The sequence below is a fragment of the Athene cunicularia genome, assembly GCF_003259725.1.
Source record: "Athene cunicularia isolate RWA chromosome 6 unlocalized genomic scaffold, athCun1 chr6_part1, whole genome shotgun sequence".
Classification (NCBI taxonomy): domain Eukaryota; kingdom Metazoa; phylum Chordata; class Aves; order Strigiformes; family Strigidae; genus Athene; species Athene cunicularia.
Window position 1 is genome coordinate 11652490 of NW_020799105.1, and position 25054 is coordinate 11677543.

At 39.7% G+C, this 25054-nt stretch overlaps 1 protein-coding gene across 2 annotated transcripts in view; it reads right to left on the minus strand.

Moving 5' to 3' along the window:
* The window catches only part of BTRC (beta-transducin repeat containing E3 ubiquitin protein ligase), a 113628-nt gene that overhangs the window by 20842 nt on the left and 67732 nt on the right, over window positions 1–25054 (minus strand). For both annotated transcript variants that reach the window (XM_026851150.1, XM_026851151.1), the window contains 2 exons: window positions 6187–6418; window positions 1387–1573 (listed from right to left, as the gene is read on the minus strand). In XM_026851150.1, the coding sequence (XP_026706951.1) occupies window positions 1387–1573; window positions 6187–6418 (419 nt within the window). The remainder of the gene's footprint in view (window positions 1–1386; window positions 1574–6186; window positions 6419–25054) is intronic.

Here is a 25054-nt window from a genome sequence, read left to right on the forward strand (position 1 = left end):
AAAACAAGAATGACAAGAGGACAACACAGCATTAAGGCAGGTTATGCATCCAAAATGTAGGAAACATGATCATCTTCCAACATAGAACAGGTAACTGCAAAAAGGAGAATGAGAAACTGTCCTCTGTGTCTGTGTAGAATAAATATAACATGCCAAATAGCTAGGAAGACAGCCTAGATTTTAGGAAAATCCTTCTAACACTAAAGTTAGTGAAACTGTAAAACTCCTTGGCCAGGCAAGACCTAGGGAATCTCCAACAGTGAAGGTTTTTTAAGAACCAATTAGACAAACACCTGGGATGACTGAAGAGAAACCTGGCTCTGCCTCTGGGGAAAAGAAGGGACTAAATAACCTCTTAAGGTCCTCTTCAGATCTAATGTGACCTCAACAATACAGAACAAAAATAGCCTGGAGAGAACAAGGCACTAAAAGGAATGCAAAAGTTACCACTGCTACGCTTGTGTTTATTTTACACTCTTTATAAACATTACACTACTGGAGGCAGATCAAAATAGTATTTATTTTTAAAGGATGTTTCATAATCCTGATTTACTCGCCTTTACTTCCTGACACAAACAGTATAACAAAATTAACCATAAACCAGGAGTCTTTGTTTGCAACTCCGTATCTTTTTCTTTTTAATAGCAACCAAAAAGCCTGAGCTGTCACTTTTATCTTGTTTATGAAATATTCATACCCAGCTTCCTTTGTGCCAACATCCTAGGGACACCCTTGGAAAAGAAAATTATGTATTAAAGGACATACCCCTGAGAGGGAAAGTTCTAATGAAATGTTAACAGAGCAGCTTCAAACTTGAGTGAGACCCACATTGTAGTAAGGCTATTCCAGATGATTATTAACTAATCTATCTGCATTTCTAAAGTCCCATATTCTCCGTGGTACCTACCCTCAGCTTCCAGTTTGAAAATTAAACAGATATCTAATAGTGAAAATCTGCTGAGGAAAACAAACAGACCTATCAGGAAACAACTAATTCATAGCACATGCTGCCCCACTGCCACCCCTAAAAAAGCTCTTCTGCTCTGAACTGCTGACTAGTTTAGTGTTCCCCTGGGGCATACACAGCTTCTTAATTTGAACCAAATGACAGCTGGGCGTAAAAATCTCAGTCTGTATATCTCACTTGTCACAATGGGATAAGAGCATGATTGGATGAGGAAGGTGAAGAAAAAGCCCCCACATTGCCTGCATAGCCAAATAACGTTCTAACTTATCAACCCCCAAATTTTGATTTAAGCAACTGTCAGGTTTGGAACCAACATGGTATTTCAGGGTGCTAAATAACCCTCTTCAAACGTGGTTTGAAACACACAGCACCTACGGTCCTAAATGGGGTAAAAAGAGGTGAAGATGCAGTTTCCTCACCATCCTCTCCTCTCTGACAACCCCCTCCACAGGGAGTCCGTCCTGACCATTCTCTCGATGAGCTTCTTCCACAGCATGCCATCCGACGTCACTCGGTACCACTCCTTGCACACCAGCTCAGCAGCACACAATGATTTGGCATCCAGGTATGACAGAATGTTCTCAGCAATGTGATCCAATCCCCGAGCTGGGGGAGGGAAAAAAAAAAGATTATTTGCTGGGGAGACATGGAGTTTAAACCAACTCCTCTTGCTAGCACAAAGATATCCTCTCTTTCCATCTCCTATTCTGCATGCAGAGCTGGACCAAATGCACAGAAGAGCATTTGTGGTTAAGTTCAGGAGTGAACAGCATTCTCCAACTTCCTTTGGATATAACACAAGAAGTCATTAAAAATAATAAAGAATCCAAGAAGTCATTCCAATCTATTTCGATGGGTTTTAGCACTAGGGGGATATTCTATGGATGGCATTTCCAACTCAGCGACGCAGCCCCCAAAATCTCTCTATATTAGGACCATTTCTCATCTCACTGCTACAGCTGTTCTCATGTTCCAACGGCTCAAAAGCTGTTTTTGCTAAAGCAGTAGCTTTTAAACGTAATGAAGAAAAAAATATATATTCCCAATGTGTGCCCTGAAGGGTAGTGGTACCTTTAGACATGGGGGAGGGAAAGATATGCAGATGTACAGGGAAGTCGAGAGGGAAGGAGAGGCTGTGTAAGAAGAAAGTGAATCAGGTTTGCTAGTTCCATTTTATTTTAGTGGGTGGAGGAAAAATATGCACACCAAAATGGTATAATTTGCAAATATTTTCCAGCATGAATACCAGGACTGGCTTTGTTTCAACATGGCTGGAGTGAAATGTAAAACAATTGCCTGGTTAGCACCAAGCAGCCCAATGTAACGTCTGTGTAGCTGGGGGCCAGGGAAAGTTATGCTATGTTTCTTAACTGGATGGATGTATTCAGTAAAATGTGCCCTTACCCACACAAATTTAATCACCAGCAAGACTTCAGGAAAATAAGATGCCTTTTAAATGATATGCTGCATAAATACAACTTCTCTTGCAAGCTGTTTAATTCACAAGTGAGACATGCCATCAAGAGATTATCTCACTTCACAGGTCAAATTTCAGAGACCCTATCATCCCTCAGGCATAACATTCAGACCAACCAAATAGGAAGCATGGCAGATCGGTATTACATGCATCTTCCCTCTGGTTCACATTTGGGACAGTTAAATACATCTCTTCTTGTTTTTAAAACAACAGTCTCAAAGACCAGGTCCTGCTTGTGACAGAGAAAAAAAAAAAAAAAAAAAAAAAAAAAAAAAGCAGCAAGTGCATTTTTACAGTCACATGTCCGTACTTCCGCAAGCCCAGATTGGGTGTAATCAGCTGATTCTGATTAGAGTTCATGAGACAAAAAAGGCCCAACCTTAGTTTTCATTAACAGAAGATCTCAAAATTATCTCCCAGTGCGTGAAAGCGAGAAAATTCAGCATGCCTCCTCTCACTCCTTTCAAACATCCTAAATTTATAATACACTTTGGGTGAGACATTCTGCCCAGCGCTTTATGCTTCCATTTACACATAGAAAAAGCACGTGAATGATACCATGCACAACCAGAGAGTGCAGAAAGAGGTCTGACATTTCTTATCTTTATAGATGCAAAATTAGATGTCACCCTGTAAAATAAAAGCATCAGCAGCCTTTATTATGTATTTAATCTGAAAAGATATATACAGCCACTATATAAAATTCTTTTTAAAAAAATGAAAAAAAAGAGTGTTTGTAAATTTAGATTGACTCTACAGCAATTTGAGAAAAGAGAGCGACAACGTTTTAGTGGATGTGAACTGGAATTTGCAGGTATTCCACAACTTGGTAGGGCAGATATAGACATTGTGTCCCCTTGCTTCCCTACCCTAACACTTGCAGCCCTGAACTCTCTCCAGTGGGTAAAAATGGCGTATTTTCTTCCCCAGTCTGTTGCTTCCAATGAGCCCACAGGCATTTACAGACCCACTTGGCCATTTACAAATACTTGTCTGTGTAGTATCCATACTGGTGGCTTTATGTCAGCAGCATCACAGCAAGAAATTATTTTATACAGAGAACATTCGGTGGCTTTAGGAAGCAGGGCTACACTGCATAAACTGGGTACAGTAATCTTCACCCACAAGTCTGCCTCTGATGCACCTGCCCTTTCTGGACCATCAGTAGTAACACTTTAGATCTTGCTGCAATGAGGTGGTGTAACTGCTTCCATGGCTGTAAGTCATCCTTTGCCATTGATCCTAGACCCTTCGCAAAGAATGTTTTGGCCTCTCCTCCTCACATTTATGATAAGTGAATGGGCAGAGTTATTTTGGCCTGGCTGCAAACTCAATTTTATTATTTTGTTTCTTAGGAACAGCAAACCTCACTGAAACATATATCAAGAAAGCACTGCTTCCTTAAAAAAGAGAAATCTCTACTCACAAAAGTTTCTACTAAATCGATGTGAAACACGATTAGCCCTTCAGCCCTCCATACCAACAAGAATGTTTCAGTTATTTCACACATGAAACCCTTATAAAAATGACTTTCCTCATAAAAAATGTTAAACAGCTTGGAAATGCTAAGCAGAGACCTTATTTTTCAGAAACAGAACAAAGTTTAAGTACCCAGTTAAGCTGTATTTTTCAAACAACCTTAATTCTGTTCAAAGTACTGGGAAAATAATCTGAGCCAATTTTACACTATATTAGTAAAATCTGCTCATGATCTAAATCTACCTTTAATTCTGGTCATTCTTTGGGACAGTGCTAGGAGGATAGAGATAAGATGCCTCATGATTCTGAAGTAACAGTTTTATTTACTCAAGGGGGAGAGCAGGAGAGAGAATGAAGGAGTAAAAATGAAACCAGAATACTGAACACTTGAGAATTTCAGAAAGCTAAACAATACTTAAAGAATTTAGGTATTTTATTATGTGACTTAATTTAAAATTTTAGGTTCATCACCCTTTCCTAGGAAGTTTCTTACCTTCCACTTTCCCATTCCCCTCATTAGAAACTTGCCTATACTCAGGACAGCCTGCACAGCCTGCGGAGTCTGTGCCAGTGCATCGCCTTGCCATTAATTTTCTCCCTCAGAGCCATATTCACTAGGACATCAGCACTTTTCAAATATGCAAATGGATGCACATACATTATTTAAGCACACAGTTCCTATAACTATTCAAATCCTCACATCCTAGCTGCTTGATTCCTATCTGTTCTGCAGTCTGAGATAGTAAAATTAACTGCTTCCTGGGTAACTGTGAAAAGACCACTAACAAATACAATATGGTTAGGAAATTTTGAATGCCTCTGAAAATATTTCTAGTATTTGCCCAAAATTTTCAGAAAAAGGCCTGTAGGATGAAATTAAGCAAGTGCAAATGAGATGAGTTGGCTTGCTTTGATGGAGTGTTGTGGAGAAAGACCTGGGAAAATTGTGTATGTAACTATATGTATACTTCTACTTTAAAAGTGGGGAAGCCAATGCCCTTTCAAAACATTTTTCTGAAAGAGAACAGCTCCTCAAGTTATAATGCTGCTCTAAGTACACAAGATTATTGCCACTGGAGTACTAAAAACTAACATAAGCAGGTACTTAGCATAACTAAGATTTTTTTTTTCTTAATGCTACAACAGCCATTTGATTACTGGGCACAATGAGCTTAAAAATCCAGTGAGTCTATGTATTTAACTTCACAGCAAATCTCCTACAGTGCCTTTATGCTTTGTACAATTCAGTGTTAAACATGTTTTTTTCTGTCTTTTAAAACCCTAGAACTTACATTTCACATTGAGAAATCCCATCTGAAGAATGATCAAAGGACTGGATGGAACAAATTGTGTTCAGCAATTCTCCAAAGGTATGCACAGAACAAGCTCTTGGCAAGAAACTCCTCCCTTTAACTAGCTATTTACAGATAAAATCTGTAGTAATTCTTGCTCAGGTCCATCTCAAACCAAGGACCTATGCCATGAGAATACTAATCTATAAACTGTCTACCTATCTATCTGCAAAGGTATGATCTAATGATCTGAAAAAAAGACCAAAGAGCCAGGAATTTCTGTCTGGTTCTGAAACTCTATTGCTGTACGTATTTTATCTCCCGCCGCTTCAGTTTTCCCATCTATAACACAGGGCCAATACAAAACTACACACACCCTACTTTATGTATGCATTCTGTGATATACACACAATGCCACATCTGAGAACAGCTGGGATAATATTCTCAATGGAAAGCACTACAGAGGTGTGAAAACCAGAACATTTCCATCCTTTGATCTTAGGTACTCCCATTCCCTATTAACAATAAATACATAGTCATAGTGGTGGCTTCAGGAACGTATTTTACTAGGAAAGAGAGACAAAAAAAAACTAACTAAGAAAAGGGAAAATCTCAGCTGAGCAACCAAAAAGAGTAGTAGTTTTAATTTTAAACATTTCCGTTATTCATGCATAATTGTGGGCAACTACCTGCCCTGTGGCTTGCAATGGCTGTCCTTATAATACATATATGATCTATCATTTACTCCTAAGCCAAACCATGGTGGTATTAGATCATGCCTTGAGAGACGGTAGGAATTCCAAATAAAATATTACTACATTTCATACTGGTATAGAGCTTTTCGTTGAAAAGGTATCATCTATTTTGCAAACTGACCCTAGAAGAGACCTCTCCATCAGGGTAGGCCAGAGTGGATTATTTTCCTGAAAGACAAAGATGGAGAAGCAAGTTCCCTCTGCCTGCAGAAATACCTGGCAGTGCAGTGATGAAGTCCCGCTGTAACATGGGTTTGAGGTATGAGTTTATATGTCCATGCTGGTAGTGACACATCTGGGAGATGAGGTGCTCCACAAACTCCACCTGGTCAGACTCCGACCACTGTTCAAAATACTTGACGCAGAGTTCCTTCTCCTTCTCATAGCTTGCAGACAGTTTTCTCTGCTTGGGCACAATCATACTGGAAGTGCCATTGGCAAGTTTTGTCTGTAAACAGGAAGGAGAGAAACAACCCAAATCACACATATGATAAGAAGCTCAAGCGGTTTTATCATTTTTTAGGGGGAAGAAAATAGAAGGAAAAAAGCGCTCTGTTACATAAAGTTGGCTGAGACCATGTATCCCACTTGGTGCTGTCAGTCGGAGTGCAGCCACCACAAGCTGTAACCGCTGCAGGACAATGCACTGGCTCATGCCAGAGCTGTACACAAGATGGGAAACCCTGAGTGGCAATTTAACTTAAACACTTATTTTATTTACACTGTGTAGACAGTAAAATGCATCTGGATCCCTAATCTACAGTTACCAGTTACTCCAATGCACCAACAGAAATCTGCCTTTCCGTTCTGTTGTTGGTTTTGTGTTTTTTGTTTTTTTTTTTCCTAAAGAATGGACTGCTGCTAAAATTCATAAGGAACACAGGAAATGGATGAGGAGAAAAAACTGCTAGTACCTCTTTTGAGTATAAAATTATACCTTGAGAGCAAAGCCATCTGAAACACACCCTGATATTTGGTACATACTTCTTTTCATAGAATAAAAGATTTTCAACTTTCTGAGCACTGTTAATAACATGTCGGGAGGACTAAGCTCAAAGAATAGTTTCAGCAACAAAACAAAACACTGACATTTCAATTTACTACTTGATAGCAAGATATAATTTCTGCTTTCTAAATGATCTAACTGTAAGAAAAGTGCACATTCTGCATTGCAAGAATATTCTTTGTCCAAGATTAACTGCTGCTGGGGAATTATTTTTTTACCATACTGGTTAAATAGTTTGTATGAAATGCTGAAAACATGTGATTTTCTCTCTTTCATTGCACAGCCAGACAGCATTATAATAACAGTCAATATTATTACATTAGTTTTAGAGGTCCTCTATTAATTATCAAATAATTAAAACCAAATTAAAGATATCAGAATATATAAAACATTGATATAGGGATGCCATATTTCTGTTTTATGATTATAATTCCAGGCATCAACCTCACCAGGAGATTTTATTAACTTTAAAGGAAAAAACAAGTATCTAAATGTCTCTTCAAAGATATCTAATGATCTAAAAGAAATGCATGGATTAAATGATTTTACAGGGAAAAAAAAAAAAAAACCACAAAAAAAACCCACCAAAACCCACAAAACAACAAAAAAGCCTTTTTTCAACATGTGCCAAAGTAGTGGGTTATTTAGACCACAAAATCTAGTTACCAAATCTGTGTTTGGAGTGCAAGAATTTCTCATTTCTCAGGAGTAAATAATTCCTGTACTTCAGTATCCCCCCAGCCCTGACAGCAATCCTGACTTTGGAACACCAAAACCCTCATAATTTGAAAATCTACTCAACTAATCACCATGTATATTTTATTTTCTACAGAAAATCCACCTAAATACTCTTCTCAGCAGAGCTGGACAGACTTTTCCTATGGTAGAAAAAGAAAGTAATTAGCTGTCATTTCTAACAAGCATTCTATTTCTGAATTATGGTTAATAATTAAATTAAGTTTCTTTGAGAACACAGAGCATGGAGATCACACCAATGATCAGTGCTCAATTCTGTAGCTCAGTGTTTTCAACTTTACTTCTATCCCCACTCCTCCCTGTGAATTTCTCTGTGTGTTCAGTAAGATCATGCAAAACAAGGGCTATGACTGAGCTGCACTTTCATTTAGTCAGCAAATGGACAGCACTGACTGCAAGCAAGTCATAGAGCCAGTACTGGACTGCAGGAAAGAAACCCTCTTGGGCAAAGTTATTACATAGAGAAATGTCTACAGGGACTGGGGGCATGAAGTTCTAGGTGTGAAGGGCTGGACTTTTCCTATAAAAGTCTAAAGTAGGCAACAGCCTGGCAAAAAAAATTATTACCACTGAACATCGGTCTTAAGGGATTCTGGTAATTTTTGCTGCAGTTAAGCTGCCTGCAAAACAGACACCCCTGTAAAAATGCTGGATTAAGAGAGTGGAGAGATGTTGTATTCTACAAGCTTGATCTCATTTCATTTCTCATTTTGTTTGCTTTGCATCTGACAACAGGCTGTCTTTACAAAGCATTTTTTAAAAAACTATACCTCTGCCTTTTAATTTGAGAGACTCTGAAGTCTGACTAATATGCTGAACTGGAGAGGAATAGACAACTGATGCACAAAGACCACAAAAGGGGCAACTCCTTTCACAGGGTGGCACCACGTTCTGGCCTTTCCTTGCCTCCTGAGCACCCTTCTCCCAGCAGAATTCAGCTCCCCAATTACCTCTAAAACATCAGTTTGGGGTATCAAACAGAAGTTGCAACATCTGCAAAAACAAGTAATGGCTTATGTGTGTACAAACAGATGGCTTAGATGGGACAAAACAACCATTCTGCCTGGATCCCAAGTGAATACAGGCCTCTTGGGTGGGAATAATGAGTAAATTAAAGAGTCCATTGACCAACACTTGTAACAGCTTTGGAAGTCGAACTCCAGGTTTATATAGTGGGTCTGCTAAGAAAATCACTGTAGATGTTACAATGTTTTGCCCAAATTAGTGGAGAAGGGAACACTACATTTTTCAGGTTCATCCACATATTTAGCTACATTCTGACAATGCCAACTTGAGACCTGGTTTTCACCCCTGCCTGCTTTGGTTTCCCATGAAAAGGAGTGAGGACAAGTCTAGAGATAGCCATGGTGTGCCCAGCATGTCTTGTGGTTTATGTAAGCAGGGGACCAGGAGGATAGGGGACCATGAACACACCAGTTCTGCAGAGTAGACACAGACAGGGCTCCCAAATCACTTGATTGCAATACATGCTCACGTGCCTCCCCCAGACTGCCTGTAGTCACATTTTGGAACAAAATTTCAGAATTTCAATTTCAAGATTCTTGAGAATCTACTGGGTGTTCATTGAAAAAGGCCTGTTATTAAAAAAGCAACAACAAACCAAGCATTATTAAAGCACTGGGGGAAGAGGGTGGTTATTATCAGTGAGAGAATCAATTTAGCTTCCTGGGAAACCCCGATGACTCAAGCATTCTGATCAACTGCCTCAAGTTCATGACAAACTACCTCAGAACAATATCAGCAACTGTTTCCTGGAGCATGCAACTGTCTACAGCCTTCTCCCTCTCCTCATACAATAACCAGGCCTCACCTGAAAAAGACAGAACTGTCCCACATGCCATCCATACTGCTAGGGTAAATATCCATCCAAATGAACTGTATTATGATCATGCTTTTTATAAGCTTCACTTTCAAAAGTGCCAAAGAAGAATAAGCCCTAGTAGTCCATTACCTGGGAGGAAGTTTAACAGAGCAAACTACTATTATAACTTGGAACAGAAAAAGCTTTTCTGACTCCCTTTTCACAAACCCTTGTAAGTGAGGGCTGAGAGGTGCCGCAGCTGACTCTAAGCACAACTACTCATTTGTAGGAATATAAAGGTGTCCTCCTACAACAGTGTGCCTGAGCTAGTAAGCTGTGCCAGGAAACCCAGGGGATTGAGCGCCTCAGGTTGGTACTAGCTCAGGGATCTACATACTATGCTCCACTGCAGCCCATAATTACAAGACCATTTCTCCAAATGGCTACATTTAACACAAGGCACATTTGTACGCCCAGTGAAGTAGAAGAGGACTAATATATGAAAGGACTTTAAACTAAATAACGGCTTGCAACTATAGGAAGGTGCAATATTTTAACACAGATAAATAAAGCCTGGATAAATCTACTGCTCTGCATATAAAACAAAACAGCCATGGCATATCACAGCTGTAACCCATATACGACAACCAAGGTTAATTTTGGTTTTGTTCAGTACAGGGGACCAAGGAGCCTCTAAAGCACAGAAAAAACCACAAGTACAGTTCTCTGATTCTAGTATACATATAGTGTTTCCCCACTCATGAGTGGTCACAACTTCCATATATTTAAAAAAAAACCCCATGATCTCTAATCATTGCATAAGACTTTGTTAAGACACTTTCTACAGGGTGGATGAATTAAGACTGTATCTTACTTAATTTAAGAAGAGATATCTTAAAGTCAAAGAAAAAGAGAAGCTGCTTCCTAGAATATCGAGAATGGTTTAAATGATCCCAGCAAGGTTTGGGACCTTCTGAACCTGCAAGACATCTTCATGTTGGGAACTCTGAAAAGACTGAGGCCTTAGACCGCTACTGCAAATTTCTCAGAGTTTCTCTCCTAACAAAAGGCAGGGACTTCCCTTTGACATGCCAGTTCCAACAGGTCATAGCTGGGCTTCTCCCCTCCTTCCCTGAGTCCCTGGGACTATAGGCTCTGACAGAGAGAGATGTCTTCTACTGTGTATCTGCAACCACAGCATTTCACCTCCAACTGCTTGCATTGCCAGTGACTGATCTAGACAGAGCCACCTTAACAGGAATTTTGGATGGATCTTAGTGAAGGGGAGGAAAAAAGAGGACATAATGTTTAATTATAAGAAATGATTGAAATAGGCACAGACATACCCCGGGTGCCTCTGCACTGCAGCAAGCTCTAAACTTGTTATCGTTAATGGTTTAAATTTCACTGTGCTAATCATTTCAGGACACAAGCCTTTCTTGATAATCTAATGAATTATTCCAACATCCTTCAGCAAAAAAAATCCTCCATGACAGCACTAATTACAAGACGTTTTCCCAGTGCTTATGTAAAATATGACAGAGCAGCAGCTTAGGGAATTGCAGAAAACTGCTTCTAATTTCCACTGAGAAACTGACAAACACCTCTCTTTCATCTCTCCCAGCTCTCAAGTAAGATTTAACTTTCTCATTTAGTTAATTACCGAGTGAGGATCATCATTTTCCCGGATCGGAGCGGCACAGAGCCTTTATCGTGTTAACTTGTGAACTTGATCGATGGCTGCTGCTAAAACTTAATAACTTCACCCCCTGGCAAATTGTAAGATAAATATAATAGGAGAAACTCTGACAGTAAAAACCTGCCAGAAATGAGCACTGTGTTTATGTTTCTTTGCAGGCAGCAAAAAAACAACCGACAGCTTATTACTGGGTGCGTGTTACTTATATTTAAAAGACTCCAGGCAGTTAACTTTCTGCGTACTGTTCAAACTTTACTCACAAGATAAAAGACACTGGGGAAAAAAACCCAAGCAATGGGATGACAAAGAAAGCAACCATGGAGGTGTACGTCCAGAATGCGGGTGGGAAGATGGGAATGAAAGCAAAGCCACACTTGCCTATATATCCTGAACACTCTTCAAGATTAACCATGTTAAAAATACCCACAACAGTGAATCCAGACCTGATTCAGCAGAGGCACAAAACTCAGGAATTTTGGAGCATGTTAGAAACTGTGTGGGAAAAGCAGAGGGATTAAAAAGTACCAGTGTGGCAGCAAGATGATTTGGTTTGATGCCTGTGAAGTTGCTCTTAGCCAGAGAACCTCAGCACAGCTGGTTTCTCCAAAGCTATATACTTGTGTGGCCATGAGACTGCTTGCTACCACCCATTATGAAGCACCACTCAAAACCACTTCAATGTAGCAATGTAACAAAAATGGTGAAAGGAAGCTGAGAACATATGCCCAGCCTCCTTTCTAAAAGGGGCAGATCTAGTTATTTGAGAATCCTGTTGAAAGGGTGTTGATTGCATGGCCTAAAGGCAGTAACAGCAAAATTAAGAGGATACAGGTTCCATTTCTATGCCTGGCTTCTTCTTTTTTAGGCTTGTAATTACCAAATGCTGCAGAACTGATTCCCAGACTGCTAAGGCAAATAAGGAAGAAGTCCTTATTGGCAGCTTCCTATTAAAAGAGCTCCTTTGCTTTTTGAGAATTAGGATGTGGTGAGGGGGTATCTCACCATAAAGAGCAACATCTCATGAGTCACAGCACCTGAAAAACATGAGTAGGGTAGCCAGCTCCTCATTTTTCTCCTTTGCAGGATGAACCTGCTTTTCCAGTGTTTGACTTGACAGCAAGGCTACAATGCTAGGTCATTAAACAATTCACTCCATTTACTTTTATTTTAAAAGCTCAGTTTAGAATCTACACATTTCTGTCGGCCTCCATCTCACATAACAGTCTCTGTGAGGTTAACCATGGGTTTAGCACATATACGGACTTACTCGCTCAGTACTGAATTAGTTTCCACGCTGCAAAGCTCACTGAACATTCTGAAAAAAGAACATAACCCAAAGTAGATCATCATCAATCACATCTGAGAGTCAAAAAGAGAGCACCATGAAAGAAACCACAGCATGTTTACTATTTATTTTCAAGATAAAATTCAAAATAGGTCCTCACACTGAAATTAACAGTCCCCTGGATACCCAAGGAACTAGCAATTTTGCCTGTCTGGGGCTTTTAGTTGCTTGTCCACATCTGGTTTCTAATCAGCAGAAAAACTTTCCGAAAATCCTTTCTGAAATCTTGGGGAGCCAATAGTTTTCAGAGGTACCTCTAAGTACCTATGATATGGTGTCAGCCTCCAGGACACCTAGCTAAGGATATTACCTCAGACACAGAAGAAAGGGAGAAGGCTGTTTTGGTTTAGGGCCACAGAAAGCTACAGACACCAGAGAAACAACATGCTGAGTCTCTCCAGGGACTGGGGAGGCAGGACTGAGCTGTAGGCACTTGCACACCGGATATACAAAGAGCAGCAATAATACCTTGCTGGAGAAGCTGCTCCCCTCCCACACTGCACAGAGTAAACAGCAACAGGGAGAGGAGATTAAAAAACTATTCTTTTAAGCTAATACTTAATGTTTCAGACAGACTAATAAAGTTTAATTGTCTGGAATCTCATAGCTCTTACTGTAAACTTTCCTTTGATATCAGTCTCCCATCTAGATTTTAAGTGTTGGCAAAAACCTCCAAAATAAATTTATCTGATGCCAGCAATGGATGTGAATTGGGAGTCCCTCTCCTCCTCCTCCCTTATCTCCAAGTTGTCTTTGCAAATAACAAGCACTGATGAGAAATATGCTTGCATCAGCATAGCACTGGCATATGTTGCCTTCCCAAACTATGATCCCTGACCAAATGCATATCTAGACATATGGGGGGGAGGGCAGACACCATCACTCTTAAAGAGCTAGATTTCAGAGCACATTTTTTAGTAGTTGTAAAGCAATCATACAAAAATTTCCAAGTAGATCCTCCAGTAACAACTAAACACTTCCCATGAAAGACACCAAAGGCAATGCTTTCTTCCTCAGCATGGCTACCAGAACCAGAGTTGAACTGCTGGGACCATTACATGTTATTACTGTTAACTGAGAGAAGGAATATGCACATTATCACTTGGAGAACCAGTCTACTAAAGTCATCAGGTAATGGCCAATAGCAGCAAAGGGCTCATTTATGGCAGGGAAAAGCATAAGCTATGCTCTAAGCAGCAGTTTCAGAGTTTTCTGGAACAGTTGCTTCTGTTTTTAAAACACCCAAGCATGATCTACTGCCTGAGTGAAGTTACTCTTTAAGTGTGTTATTGTTGATTTTCTTTTTGTTCCAAGTATTCCCTTAACTCAAAGAGAAAAGCAGCCAGGAACAGGTAGGTGGACTCATGTGATTCAAAACATGGCTGAACAATGAAGACTACACCACCAGGAACAACACACAAGTAGAGGGGAAGAATAACCCAAAAGGCCTGTTACTTGCTCTCAGTAACATTATTGAGATTTTCATAACACTGTGGTTCTGTCTATGTAAAGCTTTTATCATCAAGAAACACAGGCCTGCCAAAGACAGTTTAGCCAGTATTATTTTCCATAAGTTTCCTCCTTGGAGATGTATTTTGCTACAAACAATGAAGAGGGCACAGGCACCCTAAACTACCTGGCCAAGGAAAAGCAAGTGATTCAGAACTGGAAGTCATTAATATTCATGCTCAATATCATATAAAATTTCCCAGCTACAGGAATACTACATATTATCAAGTGGACTAAAGAGATTCAACAAACAAAAATGCAGCAACGCTCTGAAGAACTGCAAGACTCACATAAGTGCTTTGCTCCCACTGCAAACATGCTCCTTAGATCTGCTGGCAGAGTTGGCTACATGAGTACTCCCTAACCTATTTCAGTCTAAATAAGCTTGTTAGCAAAGACCTGCTATTTAAACTGTCTAAGCTAAAACACCTCATCTTAACTGAAAGCAGGTCTGCAGTTTTGCTGACAGATCCTGGAGGGCAGCAACCTACAGCAGCTAGATGAAGGCTGAGTGGTATTCTTTTCCAACAGTACAGCTAGATCTAGAAGAGCACATCTCGTCAGCTCATGCTGGCTGATACCAATACTACTGCTGTTAGCAGTCACCACAGACACAGCTGTACAAGGAAAAGTCCATGAAATACTTCTGCATAGTGTCAGGTCAAAGATGGTCAGTAGGCTGCCACCCAAATCTTGACAAGATTTTGCCTCGTAGCCTCTTATAACCCCTACAATATCATTCCATAACTCTCACTCACTAATGAGCATTGTCTTCTCGAGGTGACCTTGCAGTCAAATGTTACCTTGCTGGCAAACTGCAGCAGCTCCCCCGAAGGACCACTAAGATTGTCAAAGGAGCTGGATACGTTTGGTCTGGAGAAGACTGGGGGCTACCTACTAGCCTTTCACTACCTAAAGGAAGGTTACAGAGGAAAGTGAGACAGAGGTTATTCAGAAATGCATAATGATAGGAAGAGGGGCCATAGGTACAAGCTGTAGCAAGTGAAACTCTGGACATTAAGATATTTCAGAATAAGAATGGTCAAGTTCCCAAGCAAAATGAGCCAGTTGTGAAGGTAATCTTCTTCTGAATAGGCAGCTGGACTGGAGACCTCCAAAGGTCTATCCCAACTTAAAGTTTTCTATGACTTAAGACTGTACTGGTCCATTCTTTCATCGGTACCTGGCAAGAGATTCACGACCTGAGGAAAAGACTCCAAAACCACAAGCTAAGGACATTCTCTAATGAATCTTCTGATATTCAGAAATTGCATTAGGTTGGGTTAGGCCAAACACTGTTGATATGTGAAAGTACACGACAGAAGAAAGGCAAGAAATAGTAACCTCTGCAACAACAAGTGCCCAGCTCTGACCATAATAATAGCGCTTCAGGAAGGCATATTCAGTTTCTCAGCTGAGCAGACTTTGTCCCTATCAGCTGATACTCAAATTGCGCAACTCAGAAGCTCAAGTCACAGACTATCACACTATGGATTCTGCCTTGGCTCGGTGCTTAGCTGCCAACAATCTTTCAGAAAAGCCCCTCAGACTAAAGGAGGGAGGGAGCCTTGCAGTATTCCACTCCCTATAGTAGACACAAAGTGGAATTGTTTGAATATAACATGTAAGCAATACAAAACCCCCAGTAAATTGTGGCAGAACAGGACTGCTAGCTTCACTTGGTCCTTCAACACACTGTATTTTCCACATAATGTTCTTTCACTCAAAGGCATGATTCTACTATTCCTTTTAATGAGATTAATAAACAGTGAAAATAGTATTGATCTACCTGCATCTTCCTTTCTACAAATACAGGCCAAGTTTCCTTTTCCTCTTTCCATCTAACTTCTGAAAGTTACTTTCCTGTCATATCAAGAATGTAACCAGTGTGGAGCATATCATGTGAAAAATTTCTTCCATCCTCATGCACTTATGCATCCCATTGTAAATTTATCTAACAATCAACAATCCTTTCTTTAACTTCTACTATAATAATTGGCTAAACATCTAAGAACCAATTACATGCTCAGTAAAGTAGCTTTTCCTTCCAACAGTTTTAAATAGATTCTCTTTTAAATATCATTAGGTCTTCTATTGTGAGAATTGTCCTCCTTTGTGAAAGGAAGGGAATGTTAGGCTTTACCACTGTATGCTATTCATTAAATGCCTCTGTGATACCTCCACTTGTTTTCTGCATTTTCCATCAGATCACAATAACCTGTTTCAGTATACTTGAAAACAATGTTTGCATCTTCTCATCTAGGAAGAGCAATTTGGGATCATACCTGGAAAAAACATACGCAACCTTCTGATACAAACTAAAATTAAACATCAAGAGAATTTAACATTTTCTATCACAGACCAAACGATCAGATGCATCATTTATGGCCTCTTCCTTTGATTGAGGGGTTAGAGCTCCCTCTAGCACTCTTGAAACAGAAGAGCCATAGATGCTAAGCTGTCTCATCCAAAGCAGTCTTGAATAGGGTTGTCCATAATTTTTATTTGATTTACTTTTTGCTGTCACATGAATAATTATGAATACATCCACTAGTTTATCTGAAATTCAGGAGAAACAAGTGTCAGGAGAAATTCCCTCTATAACCGATTAAAAATACTCAGATTGCTATAATTAACTGATCTCTATTTTAAAATGTAATTTAGGACCAGCTGAAGGATTATCATGTCAGCTGTGTGTACAATGTGAAATGTAGCAAGAAATTAAATGAAAAAGTTACTAAAAATTTTCAATCTTCACAGCACAATAAGTCTTGCTACCTCACCCTCCCTTGCAGCTGACAAACATCCCAATGCAGCTGACAGGTCTCACCTGCAGTTGTGAATTACATGTTTCTATTTCAACATTAAATACTGAGTAATGCCACTTAAGTAAACCTCAAAAGGTGTAACACTGCTGAGTTCTGCACAATGCTGAAGACAGAAAAACATCTCATGACAGAAAGAGTGCCAGCCCTTTTCAGTCATAGGTTATTACTTACTAATTCTTGGTAAACTGAAAGCTACCAGTACAAAGTAAAAATGAGAAAGGAAAACACAAGCCAAGCCTTTCAAGTTTTACTCCTAACTCTCCTACTACCTTCGTGCGCTGCCATAGGCAAGTCACTCCATTTCACAAGTCTATCAGTTAAATACATGTATCTTAACACACTTCACAGCTTAATGCTGGGAACCTATTTGGAGGCCTCTGCACAAAAGGTGCTCAGCAACAGCAATGTCATCAGGTGACACCACACCACACTACACAAGTGCAAACCTCCCCTCAAGTGCCACCAAACAAATTTGTCACTTAAAACCTAACCAAAAGAGACTTGTTAGAAAAGGCACAGCCTTGACTTTACCAGTTAGAAAAAATACAGCTATACTAACCGATTCAGCAGCCTGCCAAAGCAGAATCAAAAGATGAGTGTGTTAAGAAAAAATTTCACCCCGAGTTTTCTCAAACTGAGACACTGCAACCAGATACCACTGCTAAAATCAATATGAATGTGGAAACAACTCACCCCTAAAGGTAAGCACCACAAGGAGGATGCGCTTTAGTTAAGTTCCTTTACTCATCACAGCAATTTCAGTATTTAACCACCAGGGGACTTCTGAACATTGCTTGGGTTTAGAAGTTTGCAATTTTAATATTAGTACATGACAGAGATGAGGAAATACAATAGGATGTGTTAGGCTATCCACAGATACGTTTTTATGTCTCTGACAAGTCCAGTAAGAAAGACTAGAAGTAACTAGACCCGAGTACATGACAGAAACACCTGACAGAAACTTCCCAGCATCGCCCGTCGGTGTCCCTCAGTCCCAGCCAACAGCTGTCCTTGCCATTCTGGGCCCGAACTCTGTACACAGTCTTGCTGCTGCACCCAAATCCTGACACACAGACCTTCCCTCCCACGGTACAGATGGCATCCAAGGCCGTTCCTTTTATCCCCTTAAGAGGACTTGGAGAAAAGTGCTGGCAACAACTTCTCTCTCCCCTCACCTCTCACATGTGGCAGGAGAGGATTACAGTCTGATATCTGACCTGTCCAGCAGGAGTGAAAGGACATCTGAAGTGAAAGCAAGGTCTCTGCAGTTGCAGATCTGTTAGTGATGCTGGCAACCCTCAGCTGTGTGCCTCTTTAGGCTGACACTGCAGTCCACCTGTTCTCCCCTGCATCTCCACATAGCTGTGGCTTGGATCCAAACCAGAGACAGGAAAGAGAGAGGTTGTGCAGTAAGACATGGCATCAACAGCACTTCTCCACACATGCATGCCCAAGTACTAAAGCTTTCGAGATCTCTGATCACTGCTGTATATTAGAAGCAATATATCTCCCATCTTCATTTAGGAAACAGTTTGCAGCCGTGGTTTTTGTGCCTGTTACTTCCAGACGGCGTACCTTAATGAGGTCCTTGATGCTATCTTAGGAGATAAAGGGAGGCAGTAGCTAGTGCCAAATGTAGCCCTTCTCACTTAAACACATTATGTACTCTGAGTGCTGGCTTCATTTCTGGTTGCAGTGGGAGACTGAACCCAGAACTGTATGGTAGATGTTCTGTGTATGTAAAACCTGGGAGAAGCAGGTACCTACCAGTGGAGGTTAATTGGGACTGATTAATTCAATATTGACCCTGCTCTGAGCAGAAAGTTGGAATCTCTGGAGGTCCCTTGCAACCTGAGTGACTTGCTGTGTTTCTCAACACACAGTCAAAGCTCATCTACACTTCCCAGGCTTTTGGAGAGAAAAGCAATTTAGGTTTTGACTGAAGCCAAGTTATATTTGTCTGATGTCGATGTATTTCATTTATCATAAGCAAAAATCTGAAATTCTTTTTTAGAAGATGCTGTATAAAGAATTATTTTTTTGAAGGCTTTCCAATTCTGGACTTCACAAACCTTTGCTATTGTATCATTCATTCTCTGTAGCAACAAAACACCAGGTTCTTAAAGAGTACTGCACATATCCCTGCTCTCTGGCTTTGCAAGTTGAGAGCATGCAGTGTTCAAGGGACTTGTTTGGATATCCAATCTTGACTTTCAATTCCATCCTTCCAACTATTCAAAATTTTTCAAAAACTGTTGGTTTTGTTATGATGCATGTGTTCTCTAAGAACTGCAGCTGATTCTCTCCACAAATTATTAAATTCCAAACTTACCTTCACTTACGACCTGAACCAATTTCAAAATTCAGGTCTCAACAAAGTAATTGACCGTGATGCCTAATCATCTGCAATCTTGCAAATCAAATGTCAAAATAATCCCATTACAATCCGCCTCAGAACTGTCTGGGATTACAAATTATGATCCAGAACAGGGCTTACAGATCTAAACTAACATGGCAGGAGAAAAACCTGATTCAACTCTGTAGTTCACACAATTTTGTAAAATCCAGTGACTTGAAAGAAAACAACACATGCATTAATTAAGCAACATTTTTATTACCTACAATCAAAGACTTATATGGAAGAAAGAGGGCTTTCTTTGCTAAGAAATTACAAGTCTTACTTAATTAACAATCTAATTTTTTTTGTAGTATAGCTGTTAACTGAAGTATTTTTCACTTTTATTTTCTTCTAAATGAATGTTAGTCTAAGCACAAAAGCTACTGTTTAAATTGACAGAAGTGAGGTCAGAAAAAACAACACTGAAATATTTTAATCATCATGTATTTTAACTAAATCCTCATTTTGTGGTCACTGTTAGAAAGGTTTCATTTTGTGTTGAGAAGGAACAGGAGGATCTCAGACTTTATCCGTAAGAGAAGACACTTAAACCTGGACCTGTGCACACAATTAGGATTTCACAGATTTAGGGCATTATGACGGCAAGTTCACCTGTTGGACACAGGACCCAAACTGCCTGGCTACATACAGAACTCTTTTCATTCCTTAATTTCAAACTACTTCATGAGCTGAGCAGGTAAGTATTAATTTAACTGTCAAGATTCACTATTGCAGCTACTTTGAATATTATTTTCACGTCTGTGAGTGCAACTGCTTGGTTGCTCATTTTTAATTTTCCTCAACAATAAGGTTCAGCAACATATACAGTGAGTACTGCTGTCTGTCTCCAAGCTGCAGCCTCAACGAAGCCATCAGTCACATGCAACAAGGGACTGCCTGCCTTGTTGAAGTTATCTTAGATACAAGCTTCCACAAGCAAACTAATTCAAATCTGGTTTGGTAAATTACAGATTGTGTTAAATATACATGAAGAAAAATATGGAACAGTTTCTATTACTGCACAACATGAGTTATTTCTCACCCTAGATTGCCTCTGAGAAACCCTAAATTTTAAAACCTAGCAATTAGTGGCAGCGACTGCTGGTGAGACCTAATCCAGTCAAGCAGTGGTACTCGCTGAGTAGTGCAAAGGGCAGAGTAATGTTCCAAGAGAACAAAAAGACAAGGATACCTGATAGTAAAAAGGAGGAGCATGCAGTCATTCGCCCAAGCTTCCTTTTCCTTTCAGAAGAAATGCAGGTTGTGTCTCTGCCTTAATGTGACAGCTTGCATCAGCCAGAAGAATTAGATCTTTACATATAGATAAGACTATTAATAGCTGCAGTACAGTTTAGGGCAATAATTTGATCATTTCTGTGTAAGAGAGCAATCGGAAAAGTAAACATGAATAAATCCTTCCTAGAAAACAAACTCCTCAGCCACAAATGCTCAAACATCTTCCATGTTTCTCTTCCCTCATTTCTTAAGTTAATCCACTTCCCAAGGACTATTCAATTTATCTTAGTAAAACAAAGACAATATGACTGCTCTCTAAAAATGTATGGGGATAAACTCCAAAAAGGGAAGAGGAACTATTAAAATATAAGGAAGAAACAAGCTGAAGAACCAGTGGCACAATCTCTCCATGAATAAGCTAACTTGGCAACTAGCAGAGGATTTCCAGTCATTAGAACAATTGGATTCTGGAATCATCTTCTGATGGAAACAGAATGGAAAAAAGACCTCAGACCAACCTTCAACTGGTTGTAAGATGAAAGTAAGTTCACTACAGGGACAAAGTAGTATCTGCAAGACAAAAGGCTGGAACCAGTGACCTGTGAGGTCCAAGAGGTAGAATGACACAAACCAGGCGATATCCTGCTCTTCAAGAGGACATTCATCACCTTATAGCTCAGAGTATACCTGAGAGGGCACAGATGCACACTTGACTGGTAATTGAGCAAACTGACTTTCGATGAGTAGAGAACACTGGTGGGACTGTGGCCTGCTCTCTGTTAAATATACAAAGGTAGGACTTCATTCCTCTATCATGGATGACAGGTGACTGACAGCTTCACCCAGGAAAAGAGCTGTCAATTTTCAGTCTGCATCTGCCCAGTGAGCTTGAGCATACCTGAGATTTATAAAATGTACAACCTACACCTTTCCACTAGGTGCTGAACTGCTGCGTTGCACAAGACACACAGGAACACTATTTATTCTGGTAAGGTTTTATCATCTGTTACCATCTGTCTCAGCTCCAAGAGACTCATAGGTAACTCCAGACTGCCCTGAAGCTATATTCAGTGTGTCTATTGTTGATTCAAAGGGATACCCCTCATGGTCTCTGATGCATTTATAACAAATGTATTACACGGGAACAGAGAATATCTCTTTTTCATACCTTCATTGCCTCCAGGTAAATTCTCATATGTGATGGGGCAAACCTTTAAGCTGTTTGTTCATGTGATGTTTAGATGTTAGATGAAGATCAGATCTAGATGTTAGTAATGCAAGTGACCTTAAAGACCCTGATACTTTTGCTGGAGGAGTTACCTTCAAGTCACTTACCACTGACTGAGAAGATTATGCTGTGACCTGCTGGGCAGTCAGCTGTTGTAACTATGAACTCTATTGTTTCCAGGGACAATTGTCTACTGTTACCATAATTAGAAGAAAAGATACATGGCTGATTTCAACATTGTTGCTGTCTTCTGCTAGCTTCCATCCCTAACTGACCAGTTATCTGGGTATAGTTTGTGATGGGTATCTGCCATTCTTGGGACTGCAAAGAGCAAAAACTCAGGACAGGTACCAGCTGGAGCCCAGCATGACTCCAAATCAATTCTTATCACCAGCAGGATCAAAACGTGTCCTGCCAGTTGATGGTGATCTACTTCAAGAGACAAATGATGGTGGCAAGTGTCTGACCTCCGGACAGACTATTTATGTTGTGTTGCTTGAGGTCCCACGTAAGATGAAGAGTTCTTTAGATCAGTAAGTTCTTTAGTCAGCCCTTTGATCTGGTCTTTCATATTAGAAAGGATTCTAAGTGTCAGTACTTGATCCAAAGAAGTTATTACAGTGACAAATGGTCAGAAATGAAAGTAAAGACAACTACATATTTGGAAGTAAAACAAGGGTAAGACATCAAGTTCTCCTATGAGAACTGTTCTATCCTATTAAACATTACTGTAGGAGATGAGACGGCAGACTCAACAGCGCTGCTGCTGTTTCCCAACTGATAACTTACTTATGCAACATATAAAATAATTTTCTCTGACCCCACCTTCATCGGAACTACAAAGATATATTTTAGGAACTAGTACTTTAATATATGTATTGATTTCATGAGTACAGCTAAGGATTTATAATCTCTTTAAAGACAAATTACATTCTGTAATAATTCATAAATTACTGTTTAGTTATTAAAACCTTAACAGGTAAACTTACAAAATTATTTGTCTTTAAATAAATGCTCTCCTTGTGTTTTTAAATTACTCACAAAAAGTTTAATGTACTTAGATTTTATAGATCAGATACCACGTTTCATTACTTGAGAAACAAAGTTATCATGAATCACATGTTGACTCATACCCTGTATATGAAAAGGGGACAGTTAAAATCAAGTGAAAACTTTAAATCTTCCAAATTTTAAAGTGTTTAACCTATAAAAAAATACTACTGTAATTTTTAAGCAAGGAAGAATTTCTGGGGAATAGTAATATTGATTACAGAGCTGGAAAAACATACAAAACCCTTTAGATATATGAGACTTGCTATCACTTCTTCAAATACACAAAAATCTTCTGTTAAACTGAGTATGAAAATTATGAGTCAATTTAGCCCAGTTTTGTTTTTTTTAAAAAAACAAAAAAATAAGAGACATTGTAAAGATAATGTTGCTGGTGTTCTGTCAACAGCTAGCAGACAGTTTGCTAGCCCTCACAGATAAAAGAAAGAAATGGATGACTAGAATAAGTAAAATATCGAGAGCTTACCTAGAGATAGGAAAATTCTAACACATAGTACAAACAGGCTTGGTTTTGACTTCACCAACAGTATTCAGGAAGGCTCTTGGTATGCTGGGCAAAGCATATATATTCTAAGAAGTGCACAGGTATACAATCCATGGAGTCTAGCATTCTGCTTGGGGCCATTACCAGGGAAACGCTTTGGGAACTTTTGTCACTTAAACATGGTCTGGTGTGTGCTTGGTTGCCTGAATGTTTGTTTCTAGCAATCTGTTTATTGAGGTTGTGGGAGCTCTTTGAAAGCTACAGGGGCAGGGTGAGAGACAAGGAAGGGTTCTGGGAAAATTTCTTCCTGTATGGGCTCTAGTTACTTAATGATTTTCCTTATTAGATCCAAACTAGGCTGGCTTGTTCATATGACTTGCCCTGCAGCAGTATGCCCTGCAGCAGTTCGTACAGGGATTCTGGGTAGCTTACTCAAAGATGAAAGCTGCTTCTTTACAAAGGGGTCCTGGATGGGTGAGGATCTCTTTAGATTGCAGAAGCCGATCAGGCTGTAAACTCTTCAGAGCACATACAACATTGTCTGAGAACCTGGCTGTACATCAAAGCCTTCGTGGTAGCCTCAGGTCATCACTAGTTTTACAGTTGTGGGTATACTGCTCTATGGGGTTCCCTTTTATGTCAGTCCTGATGTTCAAAAAGTTACATTCATATGAGGAGTATTTTAGAGCAAGTTTAATGAAGAAGTGATGATTATTGAACTTGTGATCAAAATTGGTGAGAGTCCAGAAAGTGAGGACATACCTCTGAAAGGAAAGATAAATTTTCAGCTAAAGCAGAAGACTAGACTGTCAGTAGAGTTAGAGGACAATTTCTACTCCTGGTTCTCCGCAGGCTTCCATATAAGACTGGCTAAGACACAACTCTTATCCTGAGATACTACGCGGCTATTCTGCGGGGTGTTGCACAGTTACATCAATGTTCCCTAAGTTCACTAAGCCTCAGGGAGAAGACACTAAGTAGTAACACTATACACGCAGCTCTGATCATGAAAGATAGTGAAGAAAAACTTCAGAGAGATCAGGAAAACAAAAAGGTGAAGAAAAACACCCCAGAGAATGACTTTTCCCCCAGCTTACTGGGGAGTAAATATCCCCCAGTCTCAAAGCAGCATTCAAACTGAAGGGGCCAGAACAGGGAGAACTGCACATGGGGGTGGGAAGAGAAAGGCAGGAAAACTGCACAGAGAAAACGCAAAATACAGACAATTAAATGTGGAAATTTAAAATGTTTCACATATTTAACAGAAAAAAAGGATCCAAAAAACAAGGAAGAACTTCAAGCACTGATAAAATCATCCAGTTACAAAACCCAACCAGGAGCTAGAAAAGAAAGATTTATTAAGTTAAAAAATAATTAAGATTAGCTGTATATGTTCATTTTGACATGTATGTTAACATTAACAAACCTTAGGCTGCCTATTAATTCACATGTGGCATATTTACACTATTTATGATATTATATCCCATGCTGGGACATCCCATTACAGAGTCACGGTAGTGGCTCCATACTTAAGGTGAATTCTGCAACACATTGCCTCTTTCCTGTTATTCTCTTCTAGTAAGACTACTTTTGGGTAAGAACTTACCATTTGGTTTCAGCCCACAGGGAATTTCTTTGGGAACTGACAAACTGATTCAAGCAGCTGTGGAATAATTTACCGGGTTTTGTGTTTTATTAAAGG